Below are 17836 nucleotides of genomic sequence, written 5' to 3'. Positions count from 1 at the left end.
ATGTTTTCAACTATATGAAGCTACTTAAAATTATTAAACATTGTATTGTAAGTTTAAATGGATTAGTGCTCATCATGTACTTATTCATCTTCACAATGTCAAGGTATTGACGTTTGCTTTATAGCTTGACTGCAAAAGCCACATTTCTTGCTTCACGGAAGTTGGTAAATGGAGTGATTTGATTGGATAGAACCCAAGGGAATACAGCTAATCAGAGCTGTATTTTTTACAACCGTTCTGTCGATATCTCTGATTGGCTATATTAGCTGGCGTACAATCCAATCAAATTGCTGCATTCCGTAAGACAAGAAAGGTGGCTATTGTAGTCAAGGTAAATGGCGAAGTTTGTTATACCTTGATCACTTTGAAGATGGCACTGATTAGAACTTTGTTGTATTCCTGTTTTTGAAGTGCTTTCAGTTTCTGTACTACTTATATTCATTATCATCATCTAGAATGTGCATGTTTGAAATTTTTGATGGATTGTATTAATTTGTAAATAAATATTCAGTGTACAATAATACTACATTAATTATACGCCCACATGAAATGGGCGTATATTGTCGTCATCCATGTCCGTCCGTCCACAATTGCTCGTTAACACTCTACAAGGCACTGATTTCGACGAAACTTATTATGGTTGTTTGTAATCACCCACGGATGAACCCTATTGAAAATCTATTCTTGACAGATTTTGATGAATTTTGGTAACATTGTTCAGTATCACCCTAAAAAGTTCAAAAGAAGTGTATGTCTGAAGGTTGAATATTTCATACTGGTAATTGTTACCGTTCTGCCAAATATTTTTATTTAAATCAAAGCTGCCAGTGGGCGTATATTACCTTGCCTCTTTTAAATTGACAAGATCCCTGGTTTTGGTCCCTTTCGTACTACAATGTCAGCTTACAGTACAAGGTTCCGCCTACCGACCAACTTAATTTAAACCAATCCCTCGATTGATTCGTGACACAGGCTCAGGGACAATGTAGAATATCTGGTAATGTCTTGGTGGACTCATAAATGTTCCAGCTTAGAATAGATACAAAAAGGTGCCGTCAAATTTTGCTTTTGTCAAGCATGTTTAAAAAAAGTTATCCAAAATGAATCGGGGCTACTCATAAAAGTGACATTTTATGTTTGGCCCCGAACATGCCGATATCTCATCTGTGTATGAAGTCCTAGAAATTTGTTGTGCTTAAATGCTTTTTAAAATTTTCTGAAGCTGGTTTTTTATAACGCCCACTGTGTGTGCCTTATACATCTCTGATAATTTACTACAACGCTTATAGTACTTTGCTATGGTGGACAAACAAAGCCTGTAATGTAGCGCCCGTTTCTTGATAACAATGACAAATTATGGAATATTAGCGACAAGGAGGCTGTCATATTACTCTACTTTCGGATTTTACCTGTCCACAATTCGAAATATGGCCGATATAAAACCACAGAGAGTTATAAAGCTTCAACTAGCCTCATAGTGTTTGATATCTTAAAAAAAAATCTTGAGATTTATATTGCTATATTACTTGTATGCCATTAAGTTCTAGAACCTCTGCAATAATTGCTTAATAACCTCATAAATTTCTAACTCCTCATAGTGCTATAAAACCTCATAAATGTCTAAAATACATTATTATAACCTCACAATATAGTCTATAGACATTTAGAAGTAGTTAAAACATTAAATGAATAAAAACACTATTATGGATTCCTATATGTGAATTGAAGTGCTTTCAGTTTCTGTACTACTTATATTCATTATTATCATATAAAATGTTTGGAATTTTTTCTATTGAATTTTGATGGATTGTATAAATTTGTAAATAAATATTCAGTGTACATTTACTACTTCATTAATTTTAATTGACAAGATACCTAATTTTGATCCATTTTGTACTACTTCAATGTCAGCTAACAATACAAGGCTCCTCCTATCGACCACCAACACCTTAATTTAAACCTACCCTTCGACTGTTTCGTGGCACAGGAACAGGGACATTGTAGAATATCTGGTAATGTCCATAATCCTTAAGCAACGGTACGATTATCATGATCATAATCACATAATCATAATCATCATTACATGGGTAATGTCTTGATGGACTCATAAATCTTTCAGCTTTGAATCATACAAAAGGTGCGTCAAATTTTGCTTTATTTTTTAAAAAAAAGCTATCTAAAATCGGATCGGGGCTACTCAAAAAAGCGATATTTTATGTTTGGCCATGAACGTGCCGATATCCAATCTGTGTATGAAGTCCAGGGATTGGGTACGATTTTCCGAAGCTGGTTTTTATAACACCAGCTGTGTGTGCTTTGATAATTTACGGCAACGATTATAACACTTTGCTATGGTGGCCCTCTCCCCCCTATAGGTAAGAGAAACTGACATGGAAAACATCTTGTCGTTCGGATGGAACAATCAACCGAGATCCGCGTGCTACAGGCTGTGCACGTGAAAGATCCACCGACAGTTGGAAATCGAAAATTAGCAGGCTAATGTCACTTTCCCTCATTGTACACTGCATTTCTGATAGTTATTATTGCAGAAGAGTAGGACGTAAAACTCCATTCATTTCATTTCATTTTTTGATAGTTATTATTGACGAAGGGAAAGGCTTGTTAGTCTGAATCACCAGTCTGTCTCAAACTTGTTGACTCTATATCAGACCCTTATATTATTGGGGAATGATTATAAATCGGATTCCAGCGACATGATATCTATAAATAAATCATATCTAAGCCTATTCATCGACATAATACACTATCTGACACAATGTTTGGTACACCTATTCATTTCATTGTGTTTGTTAACATAACGTAATATTTCCGTAATCGTTTACAAAAACGTCAATCTTAACTTTTAATCCTGCTCTCATAGACCTATTGAAAATTAGACTTTTGTCTTTTGGTTGCCAAAATAAAGTTGTTTTTATTATCAATTAGTTATTAAAAGTATTTTTCGTCTTGAAGGGGTTTTGTCTTCTAATTATTTGATTTACAAGCTGTGTCAATGGCGGAGCCAAAGTAAGGGGGCAGAGGGGGCAACCGCGAGTTTTCGGGCAAAAGTCTCAAAACTAGGTTAGAAATTCGGGAAATTGACTATTATCAATTTAGTCCTATACCTTGACTAAAGTAGCAATTATTCTTGGATTAACAGAACGACTTTCTGTCAAGGACTCTGATTGGTTGTATTCGCTTTGTACAATCCAACCAAATCTCTGCATTTACGAATTTCCATGACACAAGAAAGATTATTACAGTCAAAGGTATCAGATGAAGTTCATAATAGCTTGACCATTGTGAAGGCGGTACAGAGACCGTATGACAGTCTTCATTATACCTATCATGTGTAGAAAAGTAGGACGTAAAACTCCATTTTCATTTCAATTTCAGGCTGTGCCTTACATATTCAAGATTCTAGTGTGGCAAGTTTAGATTGGTTCATCCAGAACGTTATGTACAGAGACAATCTTTATATTTGTTTTAATTCTGTGTCTGGAAAACCTCGTCTTCATTTATACTCCAAGGCCCCGGCTAACCCAGGTAAATTACGATTTCTTTTCAATAGACCAAAGAGACGCACCATGACAGTCATTGTATGGTTTGAATGGCAATTATGATTGTGACGTCATACTTTGTAGCAGGACTAGCCTTTAAGTGTGTTCGTTTACCAAAATTTACCTTCGAATTGTATTAAGCCCCTGTCAGTAATACAGATCGCTTGAACAATTAACGTTAAGGCGGAGAGGCCGTCATAGTCGTCGGGATGGGACAAGAAACCGAGGCCCCATGATTTCCCCTGACAGTGAATTATTAAAATAGTAGGCCAATGCCACTGTTTTGGGAAATATTCCACTCATTGCACTTTGCATTATGTTGTCCAATTGCCAATGGGGCCCTGTAGAATCACCACTGATTATAAGCCCTGTATAAGTGCAGAAAAACTCAAAACTCCAGTTCATAACCATAGTTCTTTTGTGGTAAGAAGATTGTTTGTCTTTGGGTTTTAGATTGTTATTGGAAGTTGATATCTGCAGTCAAAATTTTAATATGATTTATTTAGATTGATTCAAATTAAATATATATATTACATTATAACAAAAATTCATGATAAAATACAAACCTACTGCCAAACCACAATGTTCATAAACTCACATTTCGCCTGTTATTTTTCGTATGAATTGAAAGAATTGTTGATAATGATAAATTATCATTTACAAATATGATTTTACAGAAAGAAATGTTCAATCCGAAATATGGGTGATATGGAAAATTTCCGAGATCGTAAAGTAATTATTTTTTTTTTACCAAAATCACAAATATTTCATTTCTATGGACCCTAAGAAATTTTGGTATGCGATTGAAATTTGTGAGAAAATGCTATTCCAGCTCATTGTGGATGAAGACTATCGAGATATATAAAACTTCAGAAAGTTGTAAAACCTCAGAAAGTTATAAAACCTCAGAAAGTAATAAAACCACAGAAAGTTATAAATCCACAGAAAGGTATAAAACCTAAGAAAGTTATAAAACCTAAGAAAGTTATAAAACCTCAGAAAGTTATAAAACCTAAGAAAGGTATAAAACCTCAACTAGCCTCATGGTGTTTGATATCTTTAAAAAAATTACTTGAGATTTATATTGCTATATTACATGTATGCCATTAAGTTCTAGAACATCTGCAATAATTGCTTAATAACCTCATAAAGTTCTAAAACCTCATAGTGCTATAAAACCTCATAAATGTCTAAAATACCTTATTATAACATGCAAAAGTCTTTAAGTGACACTTAGAAGTAGTTAAAACATTAAATGAATAAAAACACTATTATGAATTCCTGTATGTGAATTGAAACGTAGCAAACATTAAAGAAAAGAGTTGTATATCCATTATCGTGTTTTTAAAAATATAAAAGGGAAATAAGCGCCATTTTTACAATAACAAAATAACAAAATCTTTTGTACACAGATATATTAGTTTTTTCGTAAAGATTTGAAAGCCATTCTTTGATTGCTAATGATGTTAAAAGAGGGAATAATCATTGTTTGGTTAGAACTATTAAAAGATGGCTCGATTTTCAAAATTTCTTTAACGCCCAGTTTTGATCATTCAGACTAAGAGAATGATGTTCACAATTATCACAGATAGAATAAACAAATAAATTCGGAAAAACCTCATAGTTTTCCAGGATTTGTTCCATAACCTCCGAAGGTTTTAAAACTATATGTAAATGATCCCTGACGGGTGATGATATTTTTGGATTGTAATCTCTCGCGGTATTTCTTTCTGAAAGTTAACCAGGGTTCGCCGTCATACTCTTCCTCGATGGTAGATTCCAGACCTCGATCCAAATGACTTCTGAGACGGTCCACAAAGGAAGACCACTCAGACCTTTCATCTTCGGTGGTTGTCGAACGTAATAGCGGCAATTCTGTCGCAACCAAACGTTCAGCTGAGCCAATTATCGATAATGAATTTTCAACCGGAAGATTCACGATTCGTTCTGACTGTTTGATTACTTCTTGTATAGCTGGTTCGTCAATATTCTGAAGAGCCGTGTATAGTTTCTCTCGCTGAGCATCCTCTTCGTGAGTTAAAGAGCCCTCAAAAAACATTGTGTCCATTCTAGCCAAAAGATGTACCCCTTGACCTCTGATGGAATCGGCAGCAGCGTCTCGTTCACTGAGGATTCGCGGGATATTTTCTTCCATGTAAGGTCCATGCATACGAGTTTCTTTATCCATAAATCTTAAAACTTGAGCTCCACCAATACCTATTCCATCAGTTCCTGAATAAACAGCATGCTTGATATCATCAAATTTGAACCCAGTCGAGAAGTAAGTGACCAACCCTCTTAAATGAGCAGCATGGACGATGGACAGGGCTTCTTCAAAGGTGAGCTGATGCATGATGCATTTTGACGGGTAGGAGTCCATCCCACGTAACCTTGTCAAATCCACCAATACATGTAATTTCTATGGCCCGGAGAGCAATGTCTATTCGCCCCGTCAATTCGACCGGGGTTTCCTTTTCATAATCATCTATGACAGTTTGGTTAAGGTTACAAGCTGCCGACAGAAATTGGGACAGTCGGTTTCTGAGAACTTGACATCTTAAAGCTCTCATGTATCGAACAGCTTCTGAAGTTTTCAATCCTTCCATGGCAATCTTACATTCTGCACTGCCCTGACCAAAAGCTGCCGAGGCCGTAGCAGATGTCATATGAACGACTTTCAAGAAATCGTCATCAAAGTCCCCAGAGTCTTTCACGTGTCTGCCGACAAAGAAGGTAATTGGTGCGGCTGAACCCACATGGAGTCGGACGCGTGAAAATTCCGGCAGAGATGGGACACGGTATGTCTCTATTTTTAGTCTAGGAAGATTGCCAGGCCTTTCTAAATATTCAACATGTACTATAGCTCCTGTCATCCAGTCGTTAAATCGTGTCGTACCGAGAACGTGACCATCACCGGGATCTGTAAGTGCAATGTATGTCTGGGTGTGAGGTCCTGATGATCCTAGAGGTCTTGATTTTGATGTTAATTGTTTACCATTAGCAATGCAGTTATAAGCCAAATGGATAGCAAGGTACTCTGTCGGTGTTGGCTGTCTTCGTTCATCACGTAAAGCTTGTAACATTAGGCTGACTGTATCCAAAAATACCGGAGCAAATTTCTGGTGGTCCCACGTGATGCTCATCTGATTTAGATCATCTTTTACTGTAAAATTGATGTACCCGGTTCCATCCTCAGGAACGGTGCCAGTAAAAGTTTCGGCCTCAACTTTCCACCCCCTGATGATTTCCCTAGCATGGCGACACACCCTGAATATGGCGTCGAGGATTTGGCGCACGGAGTTGGCTGTAAAGATGTCCTGACCAATGTTTGAAAACAGTTCAATCTTATTCGGGTCTTGTTTAAAAACAACGCAAAGTCGTTTACGAAGTTGATCATGGACAGCCTTGATGTCAGAAGCTGTAGTCATGGCTAGTTCGTCCCCGGATTTAAATTCATGGTTTAAATTACTGTCAAGCTTGATTTTGATATTGTAGAGGTTTATTATGACGTAGTAATGAGAGAGTCACCCGACGAAGTGTACCTACTCCTAAATACATGACGCTGGTGTCCTGAAAATAAAATAGGAGCTATATTAGATCATTTTTACCTTAAGAAAGAGGTGATTGTTATGCACCAACTTCCTTACAGATTACTTGGACTTAGGGGTGGTTATGCCCACAATATATTATCCTAGCCATAAACTTTCTATCAGTTCTGAAGGCTGAAAGAAATCATGCAACTGTAAAAAGTTAGCTCGGATACAAAAACAAAAAGTTCATATGAAATCAAATTAATCGTGGAATGATCGAGGTGTGAGTCAGTTGTTCTGGGTCGATTTAATGAGTAAAGTTTTATGTCCTACTTGTCAGGTTCTGTCTCAGTTCCTCAGATGTGATATACGCCTACATAGTGACTATATTATCACATTCGTATAATACCAAATGACGATATTACACCCGTACATCAACAAATGACGATATCACATCCGTATATCACTCAATGACGATATCATACCCGTATATCACCTGGACGATATCACACTTATATAGCACCCAATGACGATATCACATCCGTATATCACCCATGGCGATATCATACCCGTATATCACCTGGACGATATCACACTTATATAGCACCCAATGACGATATCACATCCGTATATCACCCAATGACAATATCACATCCGTATACCACCCAATTCCGTACTAAGAAGAGTCAGAGTCGTTCGAGACATGTAACGAAAGACCATGCAGTGTACAATAAGGAAGAAGGTTCAAAGTATTTACCTTTGGCATATAATATAAATAACATGTTTTTCCAATGCATAAAGCCAAACATATTATAATAAATAAAACACCCACCACCAGTAAGATCAACAAAATTTCTTCTGTCAAATTCATTGAAACTGAAAGTAAGAATAAATATAATTAGCCTGATTTAAGGGCCTGCTTCATTATTCATTCTGGTCAGTCAAACATGTAAACGAAACCACCCAGTCTTGAAGGCAATGATCAAATCTGAGAATGACAGTAGTATATGACTTTTCCGATTGAACGCATTAAAATGCAATCCAATCGGAAAAGTCAAATCTACACCTACAAACATACCTATGCGGTTTTTTTTCAGATAATGAACAATATAATCATTTATTACATTATCAAATCGGAAAACTCAAACCTAATTCACACTTCTACGAAAGGACTTTAAATAGGTCAATGAATAATTGTCTATTCATCTCGTCTCATTTCTTTGAATTGAGTAATAAAAAGGGATGGGTCTATTCATAGAATTGACTATAATTGAAACAATATCTGGATTGTAGAGAGTAGTGCAAAAACACCGTTGCTGAACCGCTTAATTAGAATCCTATATTCTCCATTAAAATAACTTAATTAAAAATAAGATGAGTTTGATTTCAAAGCACGAACAACACAAATTCAAAACTCAGGCGACGGTTTCTTTTCAGCATTATCTTCTCTAATTCCAAAAGTAGCCAGTTTTGTTTCAAACAACAAATCACTTCTTTCTTCTGAAGCTCAAGCTCTAGGTTCTGTTGCAAAAGCATGAGTTCGAATAAACGATGTTGTGAAAAAGTCTAACGAGTTTAAAGAATTACAACAAATAAGAGAACTATGGAACAGGAGAATAGAAAATCGAGCTTTAGAAAAACAAAGAAAAGTTATAGGATAAAAATGTCTATGATAATTGCACAAATTCCTAAATTTAATTTGGTTCAGATATACAAAAGTCATTAGGTTCTCTTCCTGGGTTTCCATGGGCAATGTATTCCAGGTCATAATTACACTGGTCCAGGTATGAGGTTAGATCTACGATTAGACGAAAACGATAAACCCACTTAAACATGATATTTTATACAGAAATAAAGACATATAGTTCAGACACGAAGCAGACAAACAAATGGTAATCGAACATCAAAATATTCTTAACCCAACGTTCAAAGAGAAAATGCAAAGAGCGCCGATTATAAAACTGTTAAAAGCAAAGATGAAATTGGGTATGGTATTAGCAGATGAAATTCATAAAGAATTTAGAAAAAAACAAACATGATTTAAAAGTTAAAAAATATGGTCAGCTGATTTAATTAATATGCCTTTTGAAAGAAGATATAAATAATGTTGAACAGTTATAGATTTATATACCAGATATGACTGGGTTATTCATTTGAAAAACAAATCAGGATTATCAGTAAAACATGTTTTGATTATGAAACAATCTGGCAGAAAACCATAGAAATTATGGGTTGATGCAGGAACAAAGTTTTATAACAGAAATGTAAAATCACTTGGGTTTGAAATTTACAGTACTTATAACGAGGGAAAAGCTGTAGTAATAGAAAGATTTAACAGAACGCTTAAATTCAAACTGTTTAAAAAATTCACAGAACTAAAATCTCAAAATGGTTAAAGATTTTACCCACTATAGTGTCAGAATACACTAATAAAATTCATTCTTCTATCGGTGTTTAGCAATGTCTACATCCATGATCTTTCTCAAATTCATTGGTACATTTTATAAATTCCCCCATGCCGCCAAACTGGATTTTTCATGTTGAACATGTGAAATTAATACATTCTAAGTAATTTTTATTGCTGGTTGTTATTCCTTTTTGTCTTTTCCATTTTATCTGTAAATCTTCATCAGACAAAGGTAAAGACAGAATACCTCTCTGTGTTAGTAGTGGACAATGTGATAGCTTCTTTGCGTTTTTAAGTACGACCCAGTTATCAAAACCACTACCGTTATGAGAAATCAATGTTAATCTTTTTTCTGTCATATTGACCTAAATATTGAAAAATTTGACCGATATACTTTTCACCCACAAATATTTCTACTATATTCATTAGTTGATTATAAAAATTTTCTGGAATAGGATTTAGATCTGGAATTCTCTCTAACTTTTTTCTTAGATTTTTCTAAATTGATAAACGGAATTACAGGAATAATGAATTGCTTTGCGCGTTTCACTTTCTGTATATGTTTCACAATCCCAAGCGAACAAAGCATCATCACTCATACTTAAAAACATGTTTAATTTTAGGTGAGACTTGTTCAACCGCATTACCGTCTCTACACGTTTGTCATACTTGTTCATAATTATCTTCTATTTGTTTAATACCTAAACTTTTTCTATTTCTTCGTAGAAGACAGAAATGTGAGTTATGTAAGTAAAAAACCCAATCTAATTTCTCGTATACATCTCTGAGATATAAATGTCTACTTTTGGGATTACAAATTTGAAATGAAGTATCACATGTCGTATTGAATTCATGAATTCTAGCAGTTGTCATTACTCGATTTCTATTTAATTATAGAAAATGGTTGATGAAATTTTTAAATTCAATACATGATTTACACATTTGATAAAATAGTTCCATCTGTTGGTATGTAACAATTTTTGTTCATTTATCTTTTTAAGTAGTAGAGTTCCTCTATCTACCAACATTTGATATTTTTATTACTTTTGAAATTGTCTTTATGTAAAATTATTTTTCCTGTAAAATAGCAAATCAGAGCAGTTGGATTTTTCTTCCATATTTCTTGAAATATTATTAAAAGTTTTGGCATTGAAACCAAGAAGTCTCATATCTTTCCATCTATTTCAATTTGACCTTTAAATGTTGAAAATTTATCAGAATCAGCCTTGATAAGATTGGAAAATAGGGTGTTTTCTATAAATGTTTCATCGAATCTACTTACATTTTTAGGGTATACTCTTTAAACTAAGTATTTTTAAGCTTATTTATTGAATTGATGATATTTATCTAAAATTTCATTGAGTTCTTCTTGTTCTTCAACGGTTAGGTTCTTATTTACTATTGATCTTTCCAAAAAAAAAAGGAATTTAAGAATTCAATATTTTTTGTTTTCTTATTTTAGGGCTGTTTTCACTGTAACTTCTTCTGTTAGAATTATGCTTACTGTTTTGAAAACAGAATCAATTCTACTCCATGTTTTCCTACATTTATTGTATTTTTCTAGTTTTACTTTTAACTCATTTTATTTGTCTATCATGTATTGTTGTCTGCTGCTTTCGAGTTCCATTTTAAAGACATTAACTTAATTGAACTTCTGATAAACCTTAATGTAATGAGAAGGATAAACTAAAAGATGGAAAGGATGAAACATTCTTAATCTCCCCACCTCCAGGTATTGTTTTATTATCTTTAAAGATAAATATTTTAGGATAATACATAATAACTTCTTTTATATGTTTTAATTTAATACAAGTCATCAACCTTTTGTTTTCGTTGTTAATTTCTAATTTTATACGTTCTTCATATTCTCTAACAATGATAAATTGAAGAATTTTACGAGCTTTAAATTGCTTAGCTAATGAGGTTTGTGAGAAGAATATTGAATCGATTTTTACCATCATAGGAGAAATAATTTTAATTTGAGCCTCTCCTCGGAAAAAAACGATCCGCTTTCATAGATAAGAGCGCGCCACTTTTTCATACTCTCCAATAATATTCTGTTTCATTTCCAGAGACACTTCAATACGGACACGCTTCGCAGGACGAAAATTGTTAGCTTGAGAATTTGGAATAAACGCGTAATAAAGAATGGCCAATTGTTTCGCAATTCCTGTTATTTGCTATAATTCTTTCAATTCGTCAGACTTTTTCACTGAATCGCTAGTACTAATTCCTACTTTTGCAACAGAACCTAGAGCCTGAGCTTCGGAGGAAATAAGTGATTTGTTGTTTGAAATAAATCTGGCTACTTTTGGAATTAGAGAATATAGTACTGAAAAGAAACCGTCGCCTGAATAATCTGTAGTTTCGAATTTGTGTCATTCGTTTCTCAAAATTAAACTCATCCTGTTTTTCTAAACGAGTTAATTTAGTAGCACGGTACTATTTATACAAACATGATATTGTTACAAAATAGTCAATATTAGACCAATCCCTTTTTATTGCTCAATTCATAGGAATGAATAGATTATTGTTCATTGAAAAATAACACAATGACTATTTTGTATGGATTAAATTTAATAAGTGATTTTAATGTAATAAAGGATTATTGTTCAGGATTGCATTTTATATAAATAAACTGGTGGAATTCATATATATGGTGAAAAGTAGATTAGATATATATTTTTTTGTTCATATTATGATGGAATTAGGTGTGGGACCTTTCATATTCTGAAAGGTCATATACTACTTAGACCAGAGCTGGAATCTTTCAGAGTACTAAGCTGCGTGTCCAAAAAGAGGATGGTTTTGATCAAAATCACTAGACGCCGTACCTTGACAATTGTGAAGATGACCTAAAAGCAGAGTTTAATTTCTCATATACTCTGACCAAAGAGAAATCCATTATAACCGACTTTGCACATTTTACTATCTTGCTGAACACAATAATTTCGAAAAAATGCTTGAACTGACAAATAAAATGTTATAATGATATATATCTATTTATCCAGCCTGATTCCAATATACTTTGGTCTTAAAATAGTACAGCCTCTCACATAAAAGGCAATGGTCATTTCTGATAGACCAATAGTCAGTGAGGTCAGGTAGGTCTATTGTATACCATTTCTTGGAATCTGCTGCATTTTTTAGGTATCTAAGATTGCCGGACAAAGTATAGATTTAAGGGGTTGGTATATATACATTTTGGTAAAGAAAATCGTTAGATTATATGAGATTAGACATGATTTAATATTTTGTTAGTTCAGACGTTTGTATCCTGATCCGGAACTATTTTACAAACGATTCAAGAAGAAAGTTCACCAACCACATACATCCTTAACTCAATGAGTTTAGTAACTAATTCAGGAACCTAGTCGGAGATGAACAAAATGCGCCCAGTGAAACCGGGATCACCGCCCCTGACAATATAGTGGATGAATATGATTGTCAGATAGCTGAAGATGAAATTTTCGGAGCAATCAGTAATTTAAAACGTGATAAAAGTAATGGGTCCGACGAACTATTAAATGAATATTTCATTGAATTTAAAGGTATCTTAACCCTTACATTATGTACACTTTTTAACACACTTCCTACATAGTGGTCTTTTGGTATCATTATTTCCTTATTTAAAGTGATACAACGTCTAAGAATGAACCTAAAATTCAAGTTCTGGAAAAGGTCAATATTATTCTATATTTATCAGTTAGCTTACCTGGTGTCATAAAGTTACAACAGAATCCGCATAAAATCAGGAAAATTCATAAAAATAAGTAATTATTGTAAAACGCTTAATCTTGACATTAAGCGTTATTCAATAGTTAATTGCATATTTATGGATAATTACTAAGTTTTTTGGATTTATCGGATTATATAAGGATCCTGTTATGTTATATATGACACCAGGTATATCTACTGGCTCTTATTCGCCAAGTTTAAAATTCTTAAATTTTATGTTAATTCTAAGACGTAGTATCACTTTCAGAAAAAATGATGCCATTATGGAGGGTAATTATCGAGGAATAACTCTCGTCAGTCACTTGGATGAATTATTCACCTCAATATGGAACTCTAGGTTATCTTTATTCAATGATAAATATAAAGTTCTTCCCGACTCCTTCTTCGGATTTAGATCAGGTTTTGGTACCACGGATGCCATATTTGTTTTGCAAAACCTAGTCCTAAAACACTTAAGAATAAATCGAGGTTGTATGCCTGCTTTTTGGATTACTCAAAAGCATTTGATAGTATCTGTCATTGCCGTCTATGGTATAAATTAATAAACACGGGTATCACTGGTAAATTCCTTAATTTGATAATGTCTATGTATTCAATCTCTCGTGAAAAATTTAACGACGAATTCTCAGAATATTTTTCATGTACATCTGGATTCATGCAAGGTGAATCACTTTCCCCTTTTATTATATTCATGATATGTACACGACATAGAGACAGAATTACTTAACCATAATTGTAACTCAATTAAGATAAATGATTTGTGTTCCAGACTATCCTTATGGGGCGAAGAAGGTTCTAGATAAGACAAACTTCCAGTAATGTCTTTTATTCCAAGCAGAATTATGTTACAGAAATAATAAAATTTTATTCTGAAAAGAGAAAAGTTATACTGATAAGAATCAATATCAACTAAAGGCACGTAACCTCGTTTAGCAAGACTACAGACTACACTTAACTGATCAATGCACACAAGTTAACTCCCATTCTCTTATTACCTAACATATTGAATACAATACAGATATGAAACTGACAATATATTGAGACTTATGAAAATACGTTGTATAACTAGGAAATATACAATAAATCTTAGCCGACAGGAAAATTGTGTCTATGAAATGCAAACTATGATCTAGACAATTCTGACACTTTAAACAGGAAATACTCATAGAAAGCGCATTGACACATGTACACTAGGCTATAATAATATGCTTAATACATTTATAAACAAAATATAATAGGTACCTGAAGGGTTTTATCTCTAGACCTTAATTTTATTATCAATATGTCTGCGAAAGTTGAAGGCGACTCTTCTGAACGAATATGGCGATTTAACACGAAGAGCAACAAAAGGTCACGTGGACCAATGAAAATTATATTACCTAATATAGACATACAATGACGTAAATATATTAAAGCTGAATTCTATGAAAACTAAAACAAAGTAAATAGCGACTGACTATTCAGAACAAGCTGTTACTAATAATGTACGCAGATTATACTGTAATGGATTTGATTATATTTGGCATTATCAAAGAGTTCATCATGAATTAACATTTATTAATGAAATTTCGCAGAGAATCAAAGATATTTTGTTATACAAAAAGCAAGATATAATATCGAATCCTCTCTAAGATGTAGCATGTACAAATATTTTGATAATAATTACAATTTGGAATATTATTGTAAAGCTCAAAATAGTCTTTATTAGAAGACGAATTTTGTGACATGGATAATCGAGTCTATGAAACTGCACGCAGCAGTTAAAATGAGTCTTTATTCATCGGTGAACTTACCTGGTGTGAAAACTATAGAAAAGAATCCCTCTATAATCCAATAAATCCATAAAGCTAAGCAATAACTCTACTAAGTAATTTTGGATCATGCTTAGAAGCGCGTTTCAATAATGAATAATTTTAATGGCTATATCTTCTTATATAGAGATTCTATACTTTAGTCATGGCAGGTAAATTCCACTGATGAATATCATTATATTATACACTTGTTGATCAAATTGGAGAAGTTAAATTAGGTTGTATCTTATTTAACTGGACATGTATAGGTATTAGATCAGAGCTGGAATCTTTCAGAGTACTATGCTGCATGTCCAAAAAGAGGATGGTTTTGATCAAGATCACTAAACTTGAGGATCACACATGGAAAAATGCATATTTTTGTTAGATGTACTTCCATTTAGAAGCATCTTCACAATGTCCATCTATTACGAAATTCGTCTTATACCCCGACTGCAATAGCCAATTTTCTTTTATCACCGAAGTTTGTAAATGCAGCGTTTTGATTGGATCGTACACTATCGAATACAGGCTTATTGTTAACAGATTTTTGTTGGGGTCTATGATTGGCTGTATTCGCTGGGGTACAATCCACACAAATCGCTATGGTCCTGTAATACAAGAAAGGTTTCTATTGGAGTCAAGGTATAATTCGAAGTTTGTAATACCTTGACAATTGTGAAGATGACCTAAAAGCAGATTTAAATTTCTCATATACTCTGACCAAAGAGAAATCCATTATAACCTATACTCTGCATAGTTTACTATCTTGCTGAACACAATAATTTCGAAAAATTGCTTGAATTGACAAAAAATGTAACTTTATAATCTATACCTGTAGATACTATATTTCCAAAGTAGCAGCACAGTACTGATAGTACTAATAAATACCAACTATTCAGACTTCAGACTACTTAAAGAATGATATGTCTTATGCTGCATAGATCGTTTTTTATCTTGCAATTTTATTACGATTTAACCACGCCCACATGAATGGAACACGTGCATCATTGGGTATCCGGATCGTATAATACATAAGTAGAAAAAAATCCTGGGGAAACAGATCACTCATACTGAACGCAGGCAGGTATGAAAAAAAGCTCAATTTTCACGTAATCAACACAATCTTAGTTTAGTCTGCACAGTTTCTATTACTATTTATTCTACCTTAAGTTTAAGGTGTGTTTGTGTTTTATGGTTTGAATTGGACCTGCTTGGGAAGAAATATCTTTTGCTCGACTTTCTCGATTTTTTGGTCTAAAAAATTGAAATTATGTTGGGAATTTGTATTTTGGCTTAACAACACAATTGCTCGTTAACACTCTACAAGGCACCGATTTCGACGGAACTTATAAACCTCCAGTGACGTCATCCTATTGTTATAGCGGGATTTTATATCTCATAAAATGTATGGTCATGTCATTCCCGATGATTATATAATAATTTCCCCGGGATTTAATGTATAATCCCGGGGATAGTATGTATAAAATCCCGGGGAAATTATGTATAAAAACTTTAAAACATCTTCGGATTTCTTATGCTCAAGCTGACTTGAACAGCTCTCAAATAACAACAAAAACATACTTTTAATGAAAGTAAAAATTATATGTTTTTCGAGCAACTTTTGCTCCAGTCAGAAGCCGAGAAACATTCTCCTTTTGATCGTCAGATGATCTCTTGTAAGCTCGTACAGCTTCACTACGATGTCCTACAATACAATTACGTTCTAATTATAAAAAAAACGACTTCGATCTGCTTGTAAACAATTATTAACGAGTTAGATCATACAGAAATTGGCTTCAAATTGTGATAATTCTATTTTAATAACGGACTGTATATTGTTGAGATTCAACTTAAATATAATATACATGAACCTACCAGTCACTTCACAAATAAGTTGCTCCTCTACATTTGCCTGGAAGAGTCTTGTAGCCGCCGTTGCTCTTAACGAGTGGTTAGTTTTCGAACCCGGAATTCCAGCCGATTTACACAGTCTCTTTATGGTCATCTGTAGAGAATTATGCCCAACTGTTAGACGAGAGAACCATTTGTTTTGACTATAATTTATCATCGGATTAAAGTAAAAGTAATTCGAATCTTTTCCATCAGAACTAGATGGTTGATTATTTTCCTTTGGTGGTACTTTGCGGTCCTTCGGGCCTCCATGATTTGTCTTGGATACATCTTCTTTATACAAAAGATAATGTCGACCTCTCTCATCCACGTGCGGACCTGTTATTTGTGGCTTTGAAAATAATCTCAAGTTTCGGTGTTCCCTTCCACGTCGCAAGGAGCAGTATTCAAACATTCTTTATCAATTCTTAATAATGGCGTGTATAAGCATGAGGCAGGAAATTCTAAGTTTTCTTTCATGGGCCGTAGTCTTCTTTCTTCCTGCCACCTTGAAAAGACGGACACTCCCCAGGAGTTCCGATATCTTGTTGATTTCGGAACACACACCTCTGTTTTTTTCTTTTCTATGTCTTTTTACATAAAGGCTTCCCAAATCTGTACTGAAAGTCGTCTTTTACCGTTTCCTCCGGCGTAAATACAGACTGTGTCAGAAAAATGTCGTCTCCGTTGTCCATCGCGTCTTTTCTGAGTACAGTATAGAAAACAACTGACAGACCACGTGTTTAACTCTTATCACTGGCACGTGCATGCTGTGTTTGCGCGATCCGACATTGGTTACATTGTGGATTAAAATTTAGTTTGGCGATAAAAATTAAAATAAAGGTTCAATATCGGTTTATAAGCCAGATAAAACACTTTCCCTCGGGTTTTTATGACATTTAAAACCCTTTCCCTCCG

At 34.0% G+C, this 17836-nt stretch overlaps 2 protein-coding genes across 2 annotated transcripts; both read right to left on the bottom strand.

Moving 5' to 3' along the window:
- Window positions 1-5178: 5178 nt before the first annotated feature.
- LOTGIDRAFT_163072 (hypothetical protein) lies at window positions 5179-6988 on the bottom strand (the record flags this gene model as incomplete). Its single annotated transcript, XM_009059121.1, has 2 exons — window positions 5179-5904; window positions 5951-6988. 2 exons carry the CDS (start codon window positions 6986-6988, stop codon window positions 5179-5181), a joined length of 1764 nt encoding a protein of 587 aa, XP_009057369.1.
- Window positions 6989-16611: 9623 nt separating this feature from the next.
- Window positions 16612-17333, bottom strand: LOTGIDRAFT_163071 (hypothetical protein; the record flags this gene model as incomplete). The annotated part of the gene is made up of 2 exons (XM_009059120.1): window positions 16612-16733; window positions 16904-17333. The coding sequence occupies 2 exons, from the start codon at window positions 17331-17333 to the stop codon at window positions 16612-16614; spliced, it is 552 nt and encodes a 183-aa protein (XP_009057368.1).
- Between the last annotated feature and the right edge of the window lie 503 nt (window positions 17334-17836).

This window comes from Lottia gigantea (assembly GCF_000327385.1).
Source record: "Lottia gigantea unplaced genomic scaffold LOTGIsca_37, whole genome shotgun sequence".
Taxonomy (NCBI): Eukaryota; Metazoa; Mollusca; class Gastropoda; family Lottiidae; genus Lottia; species Lottia gigantea.
Note: the sequence above shows the minus strand (reverse complement) of the source record. Positions and strands in the feature narration are given on the sequence as shown.